General features: G+C 38.7%; 1 protein-coding gene across 2 annotated transcripts in view; it reads right to left on the bottom strand.

Moving 5' to 3' along the window:
* Positions 1-1320: 1320 nt before the first annotated feature.
* Positions 1321-14843, bottom strand: part of Frem1 (FRAS1 related extracellular matrix 1) — a 151461-nt gene continuing 137938 nt past the window's right edge. For both annotated transcript variants that reach the window (XM_034503655.2, XM_076934723.1), the window contains 3 exons: positions 14235-14350; positions 7137-7222; positions 1321-3954 (listed from right to left, as the gene is read on the bottom strand). In XM_034503655.2, coding sequence (XP_034359546.1) covers positions 3755-3954; positions 7137-7222; positions 14235-14350 — 402 coding nt within the window. In that variant the 3' untranslated portion in view covers positions 1321-3754. The remainder of the gene's footprint in view (positions 3955-7136; positions 7223-14234; positions 14351-14843) is intronic.

The raw sequence follows: 14843 nt of genomic DNA, 5'->3' as shown, positions 1-14843 counted from the left end.
GTGCATAGAGGCCAGTATGTGTCTCTGGGAGGTGTATGCACCTAGAAGCTAATATGTTTTTGTGTGTGTGTGTGGGGGGGGGTGAGTGCATAATGGCCCGAGTTGACCTTTCATTTGGACCTGATCTTATCCACTAGACTAGGTTGGCCAGAGTGCCCTGGGGACATCTGTGCCCAGTTTCCATTGCCCCAGCACTGAGACTGAAAGCATAAGCCCCAAACACTGGATTGTTACATGAGTGCTGGTGATGAACATGCATGATCTTAGTATGTTCTAGATAAACATAGCAAGCATGTTACTCATTGAACTATGTCCCCATCCTGCTGACATCTTTTCTAAGATGTCAGTCCTGATGCTGCTTTCTTCACTCTGTAGACGAAAGGAAGAAACTCTGACTTCAGAGGACCTCATTGTTCTCCTCTGTAAAATGGGAGTAACGGATAAGATGATATCAAAGATCTCTCTTTAAATTCTGTTGCTCCAGAAATATATGGTAGAGACACAAACTGTCTATTATTTAGGGAGAAAAGCTAGAACAAATTAACTAAATTTAAAAATCTTCTTTCCCATCTCCTCCTTGGAGGCATGAATTCAGAAGTACCCAGCCTTCATGATAAGTTTTGGGAATGAAGACCCATTTCTTAATCTGGATAGAGTACCACAGAAGTGAGTCTGAGCAGTTAGCCTGAGTGTGCTTCGCTCCTAAAAAGAGATGACGTAATCTTCAAGTTCCATGGCAACTTCCTCTCTGGTCAAAAGCCCTCCAGGTCAACTGGGCAGTGGTGGTGCACACTTTTAATCCCAGCTCTCTGGAGGCAGAGGGCGGTGGATCTCTGAATTTGAGGCCAGCCTGGTCTACAGAGTGAGTTCCAGAGCAACCAAGGCTACACAAAGAAACCCTGTCTTGAAAAACACAAAACAAAACCAAAAAAACAAAAATGTTCTTTAGGCTTTAAAGCTTTTAGAAATTTGCATCTATGTTCTGTGCTCATCTTATTCTACCCAGTACTGTAGCTCTAGGTTTTTATGACAATGCCAGGTGTCTGCTGCATATTAAACACCACTGAACAATACTACTATATGAACGCATGGAAGCCAATAGCTAATAGCTAGTCTAACAACAACAACAAAAAGCCTCCTTAAGATGCACATGCCTCTACTCACAGCACTTGGGAGACTGAAGCAGGAGCATCATGAGCTCAAGGGCAGTCTCAGCCACGCAGTGAAAGGCTGTCTTAAAAAGCAAAGTGATATCAACTAGACGATACCTGTGAGGCCCCATGAAAAATGTAAAAGATGACAAACTGAAGGTACAGTAGCTGAGAATTACAAATGTTTATTTTATTGGCTTTGACACAACACTAGATACAGTATATTTAATATGCTACTTCATTACAGAAACTAGTCAGCACCAGTTGATGATTTAAATTACATAGAACTACAGTGTTTGTTAAAATATGTGCATATTTGGGCTGCATTAAAAATAAACTAAACTAGAAATACAAATAAATGTTGCTCAGTTTGTGTTTACCACTCCAGGGAAGGGGAAGAAGTGATTAGTGCCAGCTTTTAAGATGTATCTTCAGTAAACATATACTGTGCATTCTTTAAAGATCAAATATCAGAACAAAATTTAAAAGTTCTATACCATTGAGCTGCATGTATGTCTTTGCATGTAAGAAGTTCCTGAGTGGGCATTCAAGTTAGAGGGGAAGGGCTGGTGATAGTCAGATCTCTCCTGTATTCCCTCTTGGTTATTTGCATCTCCAGCCTTTCCTATTTGACCCTGACAGTCTGGTCATGCCATGTCCAGAAACTAAGCTTGCCTGAACTAGTGTGTTCTTCCAGTCACTTAGACCTGATTTCTCATTTTGACAACACTTTCATGATCGAGAAAATCTCAAGATGGTCTCTTCCTAATTGATATAAACCCCAAATCATTCCCTAGGCTAACTGCTTGCAATTACAGCCACACCATTTTCAGTGCAGGAAAGTCTAATAAACTGGCCACGCCACCCAGGTTGAGCATGGTTGGCATAGTTCTATGTTTCCAGCTCTAACGGTGCACGTAGCTTTAGAATGAATTCCTCAATATCTGAACTGGAGAACTCCACCCTCTTCCCTGCACTCCGCATCCCAACTTTGCAGAGTGCAGAAGCTAGATTAAGAGGAACTTGGCTGGAGCTGGAGTGGAGGAAGGATTTGGCCTGCTTGGGTTAAACACTAAAGGATCCTTATGTTCCACAGGCCTTTGCATTTACTGTCTACAGACTTCTCCAAACCTCTGAGCTAAAAGCACCTGGCTCTGCAATTACATCTGGATTTCAGCAAGAGACAGAATGTCTGAGTCTTATCCTAACCTCCTTAGGTAAAAATTTCTATGAAGCGAAACTTTGATAAATGAGCAGAAATGAAGCAAGCCTGTCATGTTTTATATCCAGAAACTGGAACAACTTTCTTAAGCCATTTTTAGTGTCTATAACACTCGAGATATTATTATTCTATTTAAAAAGTCTGCCCTAAAGCTCTAGTCTACTGGAACACCTCATTTAATTCTAAAGTTACACTGGTGCTCATATGACAAGTTATATTTGGCACAGCTGTATTTTTTAGAAATTATGAAGAGAAAAATTTTAATAAACATTTCAAAAAGGACGTTCTAACTTCCTATAATTAACCCTGGGTTCCAGAAGGGATTGTTGAGAGACACACAGCATGCTTCATTGCTACAAAAATGTTTCACTCAACTGAGTTTATAAATTAATAAGGTACCTTCTATTAGAGAATCTAATTAGCAGAGTACCTCTGCAAATATTACAGATTTAAAGGCTCAAAGTCACATCAAAATCCTTTCCAAGAGTGTGGTGTGGACTTTCAAAGGGTCTGTTTCCAGTATTTGAAAAGTTCAGGAGGGTGCTTCCAAGGGAGTGGCATTTTCCTTCTGTATGTCAACCGGGCTCATAGACACTCCTCATTCCATATATCCTTTAAAAATACTTGGCAACATAGTAAACAGAGATGAAGATACTGCTACTTCAAAGTTCACATGACCTTGGAAGATGGGAAAACCCAATATTTAGTCAAGGAATGGCACAATGCCATAGTTGTATTCGAATGTAACATGTCTCGTGAGTGGAATGGTCTGATCTCCTTAGTAGAGGAAGACCCCTGCCTACATCTGAGCTCTCCAATAGAGGCAGGCCTCTGACCCTACCTCATTCCTATGCAGTTGAGCCTCCTCCTGAAAGACTCTTCCATTCAAAACAGCCCCTTTGTCTATACACAGCCTCTGGGTTTAAGTTCACATTTAAAGGACCTAAGAAAACAAACCAACCTTTGGCATTCAACCTTGGTTTAATGGATCTGCAGGACTAGATTCACTCAGACTCTGTAGTAGAAGCACCGGCAATGCTGATCTTTCTGGATAGATTCATTTGAGGTCTTACGGACAAAAGCATTTAAGGTCCATGGAAATTTGTACTGCCTGAGAGTTGGCATAAGAAAGAGTCTGAACCTTCTAGAAGAAGCAAATATTATAGACTATAATACTGCAGACATTTATCTAAAAAAAAATATTGAGATACAGAAGTTGTACCTCATCTTGAAAGGCACGTTCATACAGTCATCTCCCTGGGACTGGTGATCTTCCCAGGTTTACTTGACAGACTCACAAAGACATGCCCAGCCAGCCACAACAATGCACCGCAACACGTGTAGATCTTTAAGTAGATAGATGAGAAATCACAGGTTGCATTCAGAGCTTCCTTGAGCACACAAAATTGTGAGCCTTGCCTTTGCTACAGTTCTTTGACTGCCATTGTCCTCTTTTCTGAACCAAAACGCAGTTCTTTCCATGTTTCGGGTGCTGAGGGGGCCCTCTCCTCCAGTTGGTGAAAGCAACAGGTTCACCTCCGATCCATTCCCAGAAGCCAGTTCGCACTTGGTTCTTCAAGCCTAATGTGAGCCAAGAGAATATGATGACAAATATTTTTATTCCATTTAAACTCAGGTACCATGGCTGGCCTCTTTCTTTCTTCCTTTCTTTCTTTCTTTCTTTCTTTCTTTCTTTCTTTCTTTCTTTCTTTCTTTCTTTTTTCTGCTGCTCATCTCAGAACTGGTAGAAAATTGATTTCTTTACACCAGCTAGGCAAGTGCTCTACCACTGGGCTAGATTCCCTCCTCTGCTGTGTTATTTTTTGCTTTTGGGGTATCGTCTCACTAAATTCCTCAATTAGTGTTGAACACATTGTCCTCCTACCTCAGACCCCCAAATAGCTGTAATTACAGGTGCCAGACCTGTAATTAGAAGAAGCAAATATTATAGCCTATAATACTGCAGACATTTATCTAGAAAAAATGTTGAGATACGGAAGTTGTACCTCATCTTGAAAGGCACATTCAAACAGTCATCTTCCTGGGACTGGTGATCTAGCTCCCAGGTTTGCTTGACAGACTCACAAAGATATACCCAGCCAGACCAGACCAACAGACCTGCCTTGGCTTATGGTACAAAGCAGAATTATAAGTGAATATGAATTCCAGTTCTAGAATCAAGAAGATTTGAGGACAAAATATGACACAACTAGAAATATTAGACTTTGGAGCCAAGCAGATTCTGCCCTCTCTGGGTAGGTTACTTAACCTTTCTGAGTTTTAGTTTTCTCATCTAAAGAATGGGCATAAAAACAGTATGTATAGTTTTGTTGAAGATTAAAGATGATAGCCCATGTAAAATTCTTACCATAGGCAAAGAACTGTAGGCAACTAAAGAATTCTGAGAGTGAAAGAAATAGTCTTTCATGGGGAAGAATTCCTCAACTGGTTATTCAATACCAACTAGTCAAACCTGAATTCATATAAGTAATAGTGTATGGACTGAACAGGTTTATTTATATATTCAAGAATACACATACATATGTATATGAACATATTTACAATAATATATACAATTAAAGAAATAGAGGCCATGGATTTGAGAATGAACAAGTGGGGGACAGGGAATGTTATGTAGTGGTTCTCAACACTCCTAATTCTGCTACTGTGTAATACAGTTCCTCATGTAGTGGTGACCCCCAACCATAAAATTATTTTGTTGTTATTTCATAACTGTAATTTTGCTACTATTATGAATTATAATGTAAACATCTGTGTTTTCCAAAGTTCTTAGGTGACCCTCGTGAAAGGGTTATTCAACCCTGAAAGGGGTTGCAACCCACAAGTTGAGACCCACTATTAGAGGGAAGAAAGGGATGAGGGGAATTATGTAGTTATATTTTAAGATTAAAAAAACCTTTTAACATATTTTGGTGTCTACTTAATGGCCGCTATTACTTTTAAAATTCATTTTTATTTTACATATATAGATATGTTATTTTTATAAGTATTTTTGCTTACATGTAGGTCTGTGTATCATGTCTGTGGAGTGCCAGAAGAGGCCAGAAGAAGGCATGAGATTCTCTGGAATTGGAGTTACAGATGTTTGTAAGCTGCCACGTGGGTTCTGTGACCCAAACGTAGGTTCTCTGCAAGGACAGTGGTGGTCTTAACCTGTTGAGTTATCTCTCTAGCTCCAGTGGTTATTATTACCGTACCTGTCCCCTACCCACAAAGCTCCTGTCACAGGGAAACAGACATTTGTCACCCATATTCCTTGTGCCTGTTCTTTAAAAGCCTTCATTTTCATATCCAGAAGTAGTTGATGACATATCATTTCTTGTCTGGAGCTTAACATGTTTCAATCTGCTACAATTCCAATAAAAATTAGCCTTTTTCTCATTGCTACTCTACTCCCACTGGCAATTTCTGAAAATTAGACTTGACTGTTGTAAGTATCTGTAACATTTGCTTAAAGAAGCGTTCTCCCTACTTCTCATAACAGAATTTTAAAAAAGAAAAAAGTGTGAGAGAACTCTGTGTTAGCAGAATAGTCTGACATCTTGTCACTCAGATTTAACTGTGACAACCATTCTAGCCACCAGCATGCTGCCTCCTTCCACTGCCATTTCAGACAGACACACCCTGACCTTGCACGGGATTATTTCCCTGGATTGTGGATCAGAGCACATGTGCTTTTGTGAACACAAAGCCTTAGAATCATTATGGACATACAGAAAATTATGCTCCAGATTAACTCAATACTCTTAGACCATGTCTGAATAAATGTGTTCAGTCCATACACCATCTAAAGACCCAATGAAACTTACAGAAAAATATTGAGAACCAAAGACTAGCATTATAATTGTTATCCCAAATACATTGCCTCTCAAAGACAGTAGTGGGAACATTGACTCAGATGTGCCTTGAGAATTCTGTCTCAGGAGTAACTTGTAAAAATTTGTTATAGCTGCCAAATTAGATTAGAGAAAATATTAGAAATTTGAAAAGCAAGGAATAAAATTCAAGGTACCTGTATTGTTGGTTAGAGGTAAATCATTTTCAATTTTAGCATGTAACTCTATAATCATCTATCTATCTATCTATCTATCTATCTATCTATCTATCTATCCATCCAACTTGCACATAAATTTCCTTTTTATTCTAAATTATTCCATGCTTTATATGGCTATGAATTTCTCCTTTTCACTCAGTACCTGGTCACAAATGCAATGCACTATATCTTACCTACCATACTGTAATATATAATTAATTAATTAATACAACACAAGACATTTTGTTACACCTTTACTAGATAATGTAAGAATAAATAGTAACTTCACCTTCACCTTCACATAGGCATGTTGTAATCTAATTTGCTCTCTAGCTATTTCTAAATATTTAGAGTTTAGAAATGCCATGTGTTGAAATTTTTATGTCAGTCTGACCACATCCCTAATTATGTCTTTGACATAGATGTCCAAGAATGAAACTACTCTGCCCAAAAGCCAAACGTTTAAAAGTGATCTTCCCTCCCCCCACCCCCCAAGGCTGCTCAGGATTGAACTCAGGGTTTTGCATGTGCTCAGTGTATGCCCTGTCACTGAGCCGTATTTCAGGCCTTAGATGGTTTTAACTGACAGACCATCTTACTACTGCATGTTATCATAAGTTACAATCACTTGGCCAATAGGAAGGAGTGATGGCATCAGCCCCTTGTGCTTGTGTGCTTCCTTCCTGCTCAGAAGAATGCAAATACTTGCCTATCCAGAAGGGCTTTCTTCCACTGATAGCCCATAGCCACTGCATATGCCTCCTGGAGAATACAGTCACAAGGTTGCTCTGGTGCCTGCACATACACAAATGAAAATAGGAGTCTCAGCAACACGGTGTTTACACTGCTGCTCATATGATGTGCGTAACAGAAATACAAAGAAAACTATTAAGTATGTAGAAAAAGCTTTTCCAAGATTTTAATACTCTAGCTTAGGTTTGATGGGCTATGGGGTAGGGGGTGGACACCACCAAGTAGAGTGTTAGGTTATACATGGGTTCTAATCACATCATAGTTCACTGCAATTAGAATATTTTCTTGGAAATTAACAACTGTCTGCCTGTAAAGACTATTTAGATCAATTACTTCATATCAAAATATTATAAAGAATATCATCCTGTTTCTTTCTCCTCCTTCTTGGAGACAGGGTCTCATGTAACCCAGGCTAGCCCCAAACTCCATACATAGCTTGAACTTCTGATCCTCCTACAGAAAACAAAAATTTAGCTGGTATGAATTTGACAGTCATCCACATAATTTGATCGGTAAGTTACCCCAATTTTCTTCCCAGATAATATGACTTGAGGTCTAAATTTTGAGGTTGGTGTGTTTACTTAAATATCCCCACAAGCATGAGCCTTTCCATGTCTCGGTGAAATGAAAGTAGCTCCTTTGTCAAACCTCATCCGTCTTACAGAAGTTAGAGACTCTCTTTCTGCCAGCACTCACCATTTTCCCTCAAAATAGAATTCTCTGTAAATCACACTGAAGCCATCTGAATTATCTCTGTAAGTAGCATTCTGTTATCTGACTTCTCCAGCGGAGCTTATTTAAAGTTCCCTAAAAGCACTCCGATAAAAACCAGCAGGTTATTTTCTTCTTGAAAAGAAATGGGTTCAAAGAGGAAGCAATGTATAACATCCGCCTCTATCTCCGCGGCACAGCGTGCCTTGTAGATGTGCAGTTATTCCAACTGATAAAGTGAATCGGGATGTCTTCTAAGTCGTCCTCTGACTTCCTCATGTGTACCACTGTACTCGTGAACCCACGTGCCACATAAGTGGCGGACGAAGACACACAATTCAAAAAAAAAATGTTAAGCCAAATGACAAGAAAATAAAATCACGACGATCACCCTGCTGGATTGATATTTGTTGACACAAAAACAAGGAAGAAAATGGCGACACGAAGCCAAACCATTGCTGAGCTAAACTTCATTCATTTTGCTTGTCTTTCCAAAATCTAGATATATTTATCTGACCTATCATCTGTAGTAACTATAATTGTTTCTGAATGGTTTCTCCTCCACTAACACAGGATTTTTGCTGTTCTATAATTCAACAGTGTTTTATAGGCCCCCTGAGATCTGCAAAACTGATGGAGAGCTTCAGGCTGCTGGATTTGGGCTTTATGACTTGGTTTTGAAGCCATTATTTACTGCTGGCTCATGTCTGACAGTCATAGCAGCTACAAGAGACATCTCAAATCCAGTGTGGGTGGCCTGTGTGCTCTGGGCTTGGGACATATAATCTTTGACTTGTATTAAATGGCTTGGGCTATCTCATCCCTGTGGAGTGCTGTACTAAGAATGGGAGAGATGGGGTTCATTTCCTGCCTATTCCCTCTGTCCCTTCCCTGGTAATTTTCTTACTTATCACCACCAAGCTCACAGTCATAACCAGGATGGATATAGGAGGTTCGTTCCTGGATACTTAGTTTCTCCCTTGCTTGAAAGTTTTTTGAAACTGTCTTTAAAACAGACTTTGTAAAATGTATTTATTTTAATTGCTTAAATACAGTTCTAGTTTTCTGTTTAACTCGACAAAAAGCAAGAATTACCCCCTTCTCGCCAAAATAATAATAAATAAATAAACAAATAAGGCAGAAAAATAGCTGTTTCTTATCTGAGTAAAATATCAAAGCAGTAATTCACAAAACAAAAGTTTTGGCATGAGTATGATGGTTTTAAGTAAAAAGAAAATTGCTGTGCATTTTGCTCAAAGACATAAAATATGGTAGATGCTATCTGTATAGACATGTGTGCTTATAGATATAAAACTGAAATATATAGGTAACACATACAAATAAAAAGCCTGAAAACTCTAAAATGTGAAGGCTGTTGAAGTCCTAGATCAGGAACAGAAGCTTTACTTTTTCTGACTATAAAAACAAACATCTATTTCTTCAAAAGGTTTTGCGTGAGCACTGATATTTCAGGGCAACTCTTTAAGGACAGGCCAGCAGGGGTTGCAGACGCTCCTATGGGACAGGAAAATGGCATCATAGATAATGATCTATAATAATAGAATTACCAAATGTACAATGACTGCCTTAGGAAATGAGCAGATGAGATTACAATATGTAAATTCAAGAAATGCCTAATCTAGCAGTCTGGCTCCTTTGGGTTAGAAAAATAATAAAACACCAATGGGGAGGCACAGAGATGGGAGATAACGATTGAGCTGAGTGGGTAATCTGATTAGAGACAAGGGATAACATACAATTTACTGTTCTCATTGAAACATAGGCATTGTAAATGACCCTCTGGAAATAAAAAAAAAAAAATCAGACACATACCATGGGGAACTCAAGGAAACAGCACAGTATAAAATAACGGTCCCTCAATCCCAATCAAAACATAGTCTGTATGTGTACTAATTCTAACTGTGGAATCTAAAGCCATCTACTAAAATATCTAACAATAAAACAGAGCGTCAAGTTACAAAATGTAAAATGTGTGACTTTAACTTCACGAAAAGGATTGACAATCCCTAGAGAAATACCCATTTTCAAGCCAACAAGACCAGTGAACATGATAAAAATGATCCAGAAAGTATTGGGTGATGGAAGCAGGAGACCCCGGGCATGACTGAAGCGTGCTGAATGGCAGAGCAGTTGTAGGGATTCAGAGACAAGTTGTGCTGAAGAGGAGTCTTACAATCCCCCAAATATTCCTCCTGGAATCATATAATTGGTTTAAATATCCCAGTAGCCTTTTAAAAAGTGACTTCCACTAGGGTGTCCATCTGTAATCATTCTCCTTGTCCTTCTAGAAGCAGATGTATGCTCAGGTACCACGCAAATGCAGTCAAATAAAATACTTAATATGTCAACTAAAATGAACATTTCTAGTGATGCCTGACATGTGACATGACCTTACAAACCCCAGAATATCATCAAAGAAGGTGTCTGATAAACTGTTTAGTTTCCTAGTCAACAAGGTAAATAAATAATGTGCCACTTGAGTTTGTTTTATTGCTAGTTAGTTGCTTTCTTAAAGTACTTTCCTGAAACAATTCCTCGAGAAAAAAGTGTACTAAATAACTTGGAAATAATTTGAACAACAGTGATTCTAGAGCTTTTGACCACATTTGATCTGAGAGCTGTGCTCACTCTGATGTGCCCCCTGGAAGCACCAGGGGAGATGAACATTTTTCAGGACAAAAACCTTCCATTTACAGTATTTCCAAATGTCAATCACATTCTGCTATATGTAGTCAACAGAATGGCTGGAAACTCGTATTTATGGCCAGAGGTATCTTTAACTGGACTTAGAGTGAGATATGAACCTAGGAAATGCTAAATCTAGACTTTTAAATTCAGAAACATTTACCTTCTTAATAGAGCTTTATGAGAAAGAGATGTGGGGGAAAAAATGATCTGAAAGTCTATGACATTACCAGCATAAAATGCATCTTGCCATGAAAGACCAGTGTACTGAGCTATGGTGTCTACTTTCTAATGAGTGAGGAATTAGTTAGGCATTGGGTTGTGAGATCAATACTGAAGAATACTAGTCTAGAATACTAGTCTAGACTCACTTTATTCCAGAACAAAAAGTTAAAACATGAATCTATAAACTCAAAACATGATTACACTTTCGGTTTTCCCTGAAAGAGTTGGCCACATGCGATTTTAAATTTCTATTTCTTTGCTGTGAGAGTGATACAAGACTTTAAAATACATGATTTTGAAGGCTTGTGATAGATTTGCCTAACACAAATTTAAAATAGCCACACTTATCGGTACATATGTCATGAGAAATACCCTAGGCTTTGAGCTCTTTGGAAGTGTGCTAGAAAAGCCCTTTCTCTTTCCTTGATTAGATGACAATGAGCAACTGATTTTGTTTTTTTAGACGTGTCTTACATTTTATTAATTGTGGGTAATGATACTGGCTTCTCTCTCAGAAGTGATGGATTGTGACAGAATTCTATAAACCACAAAGAATAATAAGCAAGTAAGGTGTCATTGGAGAGGCAGCATAGAATTGGGTCAGGATAGCTAGGTCAGGGTGATGGTGCTTAACCCAAACTGCAGATGAAATCTTAGGTTAAATGCCTGAGGAAGGAGGCAGGCCTTTAATTTAAGCCTTGTGTTTATGATGATCATGAGTAAACCAGAGAAGTATTAATAGAATTATGACGGAACTCCCTGTAACTAGAAGGCTGCTAACTATTAAAAGTCAGCTGTAATAAAATGTATCAATAAAATAAAAAATTTTAAAGGTATTGGAAGACTGACAAGATTATCAACAGGAAGGCATCAGCAGGGCTAGTCTAAAGGGGCAGGATTTTATAACAAGGATTTGTTAACACTGAGAAATTAGAAGATCAGGATTTCAGAACCAAGAGTAGAAATAGACATTGGAATAAAAATCGCCTTTCACCAAGATCTTTGTATGGATGCAGAGACAATTCCCAGTGCACGACTCCTTTATTTTCTCACAGTATTAGCATTCAAGGAGAGTCTGAGGTATAGCTCAAGGATAGTAGAGTGTATGGCCATAAATGATTAAACTCTGGGTTTCCTCTCCAACACAATGAAAACGAATAAATTAATGCTCAAAAAGAAAAAGGAAAGGTAATCATGAGTGTTTGGGAGAAGCACAATCTATAAAGTGATGGATATACAAGCCCAGGGACCTGAGTTTGGATTCTCAGGATCAAGCTGGGCACAGTGGAGTGTGCCTCTAATCCCATTGCTAGAAAAATAGACCAGTGAGTGGGTACTGGGCATTCACTGGCCAGCAAGTCTGAATCAGTGACCTCAGGGTTCAGTGATAGACCATACCTAAAAAAAAAATTAAAAAAAAAAAAAACCTAAGACTCTATTTACAGTTAAACTGTAAAATACACCAGTGGAAAAAATGTGGTTAACCTTTCTAGGTTCTAAGTACTTTATTATCCTTAAAAAAAAAAAATAGTCTATACAAAAGGCAGACTGGGTGAGGTCAGAGGCTGAGTCAGGAGAATTGAGCCCATGATGTAGATGCTAGCCTGGGCAGCACAGTGGGACTTTGTGTCAAAAAACAAAACAGAAAATCAACTAGGTAAGTTTACAAATAATGTGGGAGAAGGTTAAATATTTTATTTGGTGCATTTTGACAAAGGTATTACATCCACATAGTAACTATAGACGAAAACAAAGACCCTTTCCATCTCTTCCACGAGGACAATTCTTGGGATTGTTTCAAGTTCTCTAACAATCTGTGGTGAAACCTTTTATTACTGCAGCAGCATAGACTAGATTCTCCTACACATATACACAGAGTCACGTAATGTGTATTTTCTTGTGTAAAGCTGTATACTTTCTGTATGTTATTTGTCCATAATTTACCCACAATGTTGGAGGTTTCAGAGGTTCAGTCCATATGTATATAAATGTGTAACCTCAGTGATGGAGAAAATAGCCAGCACTTTTATAAAACCAATGACAAAAATGACCCTCATTATTATCATTTATTATGAATAAACTTTTAAAAATCCTTTTGTATTTTCTCGCACGTGTTTTGATCCCTTGGTGAAGTATCTAGGTGTAGAATAACTAAGGTACAGGATTTGTAACAATGAGCTTTGTTAAAAACTGTCAGACAGCCCCACAAGGTAGACACCCCATTGTGTTGTGCCGTGTGTAACAATCCATGAGGATTGTCTTTACCGTCTACCCTTGTCAACGCTGCTTTTGTAATCTTATGATTTTCAATCATTTATAAGTATAAATGGTTCTCATTTTCACTTACCCTGTCTCTAATGATGAGGATCCCTTTTAATTACTTTGGAACCTATTGTCTCTTTTTCTGGTGAGGCTGCTGAGTCAGTTATAAAGTTTTGTTGTAGTTGTATATCCGCTATGTGTGCACTGACGCACACATGCTACTTCATGTATGTAAAGGTCAGAGGACAAGTTTGTGGAGTTGGTCCTCTCCGCCTTTTCACGAGTCGTCAGCCTTTTCTTGCTGAGCCCCCTCGTCAGCCTCATCTGATTTATTTCAGCTTTATTGTTGTTATTAATTTATAGGAGCTTTATCTCCTATTCTAGACCTTTATCAGATATGTGGTGTAAGAACAGCTTTTTTCTGAATGTGGTTTCCACTTTCATTTTCTTAATGGTATCTTTTGATGAGCCCACCCTTTTAAATTTGATAAGGTATAAGATAGGATCAATATTAACTAGAAATTACTGTAGTCTCAATTTCAACAAGAATGCATATTAGTGTAATTGCATTGTTTGGAGAATATCCAGGTTATCAAATAAAAAGGTTGGTCAAGGATTGCAACATGTGCATTTTTAAATTCCTTCTGGATCAGATGAATTTTGTTGTCATTATCTGACCACAGGTCATCTTTTATTGACTGTTACCCAATGAGCCTTTGTCCTCCTTGCCTGGCTTTATGGGCATCAGTGCTTCCTACACTGCCAGAGGCTGGATGCCAAGGCCTCTCATTACCAGATATTTTAAAATCAATGGGCACGGATGTCTGCCGTTTGAAGAGGGGACAAAGAGACATGAGAAAATATCAGAACCTACAGTGCTAAGTTCTTTAACTTTTTCTTTAAAAGATGGAGATAAATGGAAACAGAAAAGAATGTGGCACCAGTACAGCCATATCAGAAAAAGACCTTAGCAGACAGAAATACCATAGTCAGCCACAGATCCACTCCAAACTACAAACTCCCCTTAGGCTCCTTAGTCAAATCTGGACAGACAGTAGACATTTAATAGTTATTCAATGACTTATGCAGGCCTACAATTCCATATGAAAATAAGGAAAACGTCAGGCATGTGTGATGTAGGGTCCCTTACTGTTCTCTGCAAGCTCTCGTAGCTGTGGTCCAGGTGCCTTTCTGTCTTGTGATCAAGATGTGACAGTAGCCAGAATGAAGAAGCCATCCAGCTGGGCAGGATCTGTCCTCCAGCCCCTGCAAAACAGTTGTGCATGTTCACACCTGAATGGACTTGATAACCTGGAGTTGGCCTCATAGTAGAAGCCTGTGAGCCTTCTCACTTCAGCAGAGCAGAGGCAGTCCTAGCTGTGATTTTCCATCTTAGCAGAGAAATGACTTCCCACTGAAAGGACTACCTCAGTCAGAAAGGGTTCAATTACAGACCACTGACATTCTGATAATTAAACAAAATCGACTGATCTAATATGATATTTTGGATCTTATTATTGTTGTTGTTGTTGTTGTTTTCCCCCAGACAGGGTTTCTCTGTGTAGTTCTGGCTGTCCTGGAACTCACTCTATAGACCAAGCTGTTTTGGAACTCAGAGATCCACCTATCTCTGCTGAAATTTAAAGCAGGTACCACCACTACCTGGCTTTATATTTTGGATCTTAAAACGTCACTCTGTACCATTTTCCCCTCATGACTTTCTAGGTATAATAAGAAAAGACATACACAAGTTGAGAAT

The sequence above is a fragment of the Arvicanthis niloticus genome, chromosome 5 (genome assembly GCF_011762505.2).
Source record: "Arvicanthis niloticus isolate mArvNil1 chromosome 5, mArvNil1.pat.X, whole genome shotgun sequence".
In the NCBI taxonomy this organism is placed as follows: Eukaryota; Metazoa; Chordata; class Mammalia; order Rodentia; family Muridae; genus Arvicanthis; species Arvicanthis niloticus.
The sequence above is the reverse complement of the archived record's forward strand: the minus strand, read 5'-3'. Positions and strand labels throughout refer to the sequence as shown.